The sequence below is a fragment of the Lactuca sativa genome, chromosome 6 (assembly GCF_002870075.4).
Source record: "Lactuca sativa cultivar Salinas chromosome 6, Lsat_Salinas_v11, whole genome shotgun sequence".
In the NCBI taxonomy this organism is placed as follows: domain Eukaryota; kingdom Viridiplantae; phylum Streptophyta; class Magnoliopsida; order Asterales; family Asteraceae; genus Lactuca; species Lactuca sativa.
In genome coordinates, this window is record NC_056628.2 from 108,512,461 (window position 1) to 108,515,997 (window position 3,537).

The 3,537-nt window shown below is 43.6% G+C and overlaps 1 protein-coding gene across 1 annotated transcript; it reads right to left on the reverse strand.

The window, feature by feature from the left end:
- Positions 1 to 2,975: 2,975 nt before the first annotated feature.
- On the reverse strand, positions 2,976 to 3,537 carry LOC128126626 (uncharacterized mitochondrial protein ymf1-like). The gene has a single exon (XM_052764471.1). The coding sequence runs from the start codon at positions 3,520 to 3,522 to the stop codon at positions 3,034 to 3,036; it is 489 nt and encodes a 162-aa protein (XP_052620431.1). The 5' UTR covers positions 3,523 to 3,537; the 3' UTR covers positions 2,976 to 3,033.

The following is a 3,537-nucleotide window of genomic DNA, read 5'->3' on the forward strand; positions in this document are numbered from 1 at the left end:
CAAAAAAGATGTATTAGTAAATAAGGATTGGTGCGGAAAAGAAAAGAGGGCGGCCCCTCTTCATCATATTAAAGGGGCGCGGCTTTGTATGAGGCTCGTACTGCAGAGCAAGCGAAGAAAACGTAAGGGCGCGCGCTAGCACTCCTGTAAGAAAACGGCCTAGCTAACGCGCCCCTTATTGAAAAGTCAAGGATATTGAATGATCGATATGAGAAAGAAGCGCTCAAGCATTCGAAGAAAGTCGGCCTTACTCAACAAGCACCTTTCTTAGCTTAGTAAGGTTGCTTGTTTCCACTCATTGAAGATTCTATCTACAAAAAAAGGTCAACGGGGGGTACTAAAATGGCTCTCACTGACACCATCTACGAGAAGGTGAGGTCGTCTTTATTTCCAGCCGCCATACGGTTTGCCTTAAAGCCTTAAAGACAGAGAAGGGGAGGAGCAGTTATCTATGTAATTACGGTCTTTGTTGGCCGGGGCGAGCACTCTCTTTTCTTTGTAAAATTCCGTCTTACCAAACAAGACTGACTTCTTACCAACCCGCGAAGGGTTGTGAGGCTGGACCAGGTACGAAGAATGAATCTATATCTGTGCACGGAAGGGTCGGCGGCCGCTCAACTGTTCGAGCGCAATGCAGTGGTATTGGTTCCGACTCGACAAAGGTAGAATGCCTGGTCGAAGGTCCAGTACAGTAGGTAGCAGGCGTGTTCGTTTTGGCTCCCGAGCGAGAACGAGAAAGAGGCGATGCACCATCCATGCTGCTACGTACGTTGACCTTGACTTGACAGATTCATCCAATTGAACCCAAACTCAAAGGAGGACCACAAGCTCGGGGCTCGACAAAAGAGAAAGTCTCGGCATTAAGAAAATGGGGTTAGCTGTGAAAGAGGCATTCATTTTTTCATGAATATTCATAGCTGAGTCTACTAAAAGAGGGACCAGCTCATCGTAGTGATTAGAGGACACCTCTGATTGTTCACCTCTAATGTGACACGTTCCCTCCCAGTTTGATCAACGGGATCAGTCGGCTAGAGAGCGGGGCTATTCTTCTTCCGAGGAGACAAAGTAGTCTCTTGTACTGACCGAACCCTCAGTTCAGAGGTCTTCGTCAACATGTTACGAAGCTCCAGTCTGGCGGTCAACTTGATGCGGGAGAGGCATGAGTGCAGTTCGATCTTGTGGTGTATTCCTTTGTAGTGAGTAGGGCCTCTTTCTCGTTGATCAGTTCGCCTCCGCTCTATTGAAAGGTCTCCATTCCTACGGCGGTTTTGTCAATGAACCCGTGGATAAGTAGGCCTTTCTTGCAGACCGATCTTCTGCCGAGTTCCTTCCTTCGTAGTCAAATCTGATGATACGCTTTGGCGATGTTACCTACCAAAGAAAAGGCCTGCTAGGTGATCGAAATCGCTCAGGTCAGCGAGGACTCACTTACCTACTCCTTATCTAATACTTTCTTCTATCTACTGAATTAAAAAGGCGACCCGCCGCGCCGGGCTATAAGATAAGAGACAGCTATTGTACTACTTGACTGGTAAGAAAGAGCTTCCGTAAGAACTGGAAGACTCTTGTATGTACGGTAACCCTATCTTCTGCTACTGGTGGACTGTTGCACATAAAGGCCGACAGAAGCAACCTTTCTTAGTGTGCTTTTCAAGCGCTTAGCTTCTGCTATAAAAAGGCGGCAAGGCCATAAAGTAACTGAAGTTGCAAGCCTAAGCCAAGAAGGTACGAACGAAGTGACGGGCCCTTTTAGAGAGAGGGGGCGGCTTTCTTGTGGTAGTCATTGCGAACATCTCTCCTCTTCTCTTAGCGTGCACAGTTTGCTTATGCCTTAGGCACATCTATCTTTCTTAGTTTCACGCTGGCCTAATGAATTGAATATGAATAAAAGTCAGTCTTTTATTAAGCGTATATAAGCAGCTGTTTAGTGTATATGAAATTCTTTAGTGGTCGCACCGGTACGATGGAGGTTGGTTGAAGATGATGTTACGCGGCGTTCAGAACCAGTCTTGAAGTGAATGAATTAGAAAGAACGAAGAAGTAAGGAAATGAGACGACTCTTTCTTGAACTATATTATAAACAGACCTTCCCCTCCACACCAATCTCGAGTTTTTCTCCATTCCTCTCATATATCGTCGTAACGCCCTTAATGCTAGGTTTTGAAAAAGACTTTTCATGTCATTCCCATTTAGGTCCGATTCGGATCCCTCCGTTGTTTCCTTTTCCTTCCGCACCTTTTCCTCGAAATGAGAAAGAAGATGGTACACTTGAATTGTATTATTTAAGTGCTTATTGCTTGCTAAAAATCCTACTTCTACAATTGGTAGGTCACTGGGTTATTCAAATAAGTCGTGTTTTCCGTGGTTTTCCCATGTTACAACTTCCGTACCAATTCGGTCGATCCGGAATGGATCGGTTAAACATTCCATTAGGGAGCCTGGTCTTGACTTTTCTGTGTGGTATTCATTCTCGTTCGGCTCTTAGAATCACATCCAGCAGTGGTGGGAACAGCTTGCAAAATCCAACCACTTCAGCTACTTCATTGCCCCCAACCCTTTCTCGTACCTCTATTGAAACAGAATGGTTTCATGTTCTTTCATCGATTAGTTATTCCTTTCCGTTCGTATCTCTTTCTCCAATTTCGGTCTCGATTAGTTCACAAGATTGAATGGCCAATTCTCCTCCGGACCCTCGATTCGATTGTTTTCCAAGAATGTTGAGCCGGGTATGTAAGCCATGTATCTGGGAGGAACTTAAAAGAAGGGCTTTCGTTTTTTTTCACCCCGTTTTGTGGTCCCTCAGCTATTTAAATAAATAAGAATATAAAATTATATATATATATATATATATATATATATATATATATATATATATATATATATATATATATATATATATAAGACTTTTTTAGAAGAAAGATTCTATATATGTCCAATCCCCAGTGGTGGTGGGACCAACCAAGATGTATGTCGTCCAACCCAACCTCAGACTCTTTCTTCCCGACCTATTTGACTCTCTAGCCGCAGTTATAGTTATTTAGGTGGTATCCCGAGATTGAAGAGACCGAATTCCTCCGGGGAACACACGAAACAAAGATATGAACTGGGTAAATAGAAATGGAAAAGAGATGTTTCCAATTCATCAAAATGAGAAGCTTTTTCTACATCCATATGATCTACTAAAGTAGATCGGTATTGCCCATATAATAAAAGCAGATCTTGGTACATGGAATCCCAAGAAGGTAAGAACTCCAACCTGTCCGATGCTTCTTCGACCAAATACGATATACAAGTGGGACCTGCACTATGCGCAAGCTGTGCGAAAAACCGCTTCTTTTTTCCGGTTCTGAAACAACTTGGGCGAAATAGGGTTCTACCGGGAAACCATGGATTTTTTAGTTTTCGCCATTGGTTACTAGTTGAGCCACTGGAATGGAATGAGATAAGAATCTTTGGAGATCTTTCCTCTCCACTTACTCGTAACAGGCTTTCCCTCTGTAGAAGTCTTCTTCCGAATGGCATAATTGGGAGATTGAT

Excerpts from the sequence above, each read along its gene's own strand:
- LOC128126626 (XM_052764471.1), bottom strand. The coding sequence starts at position 3,522 with ATGCCATTCGGAAGAAGACTTCTACAGAGGGAAAGCCTGTTACGAGTA.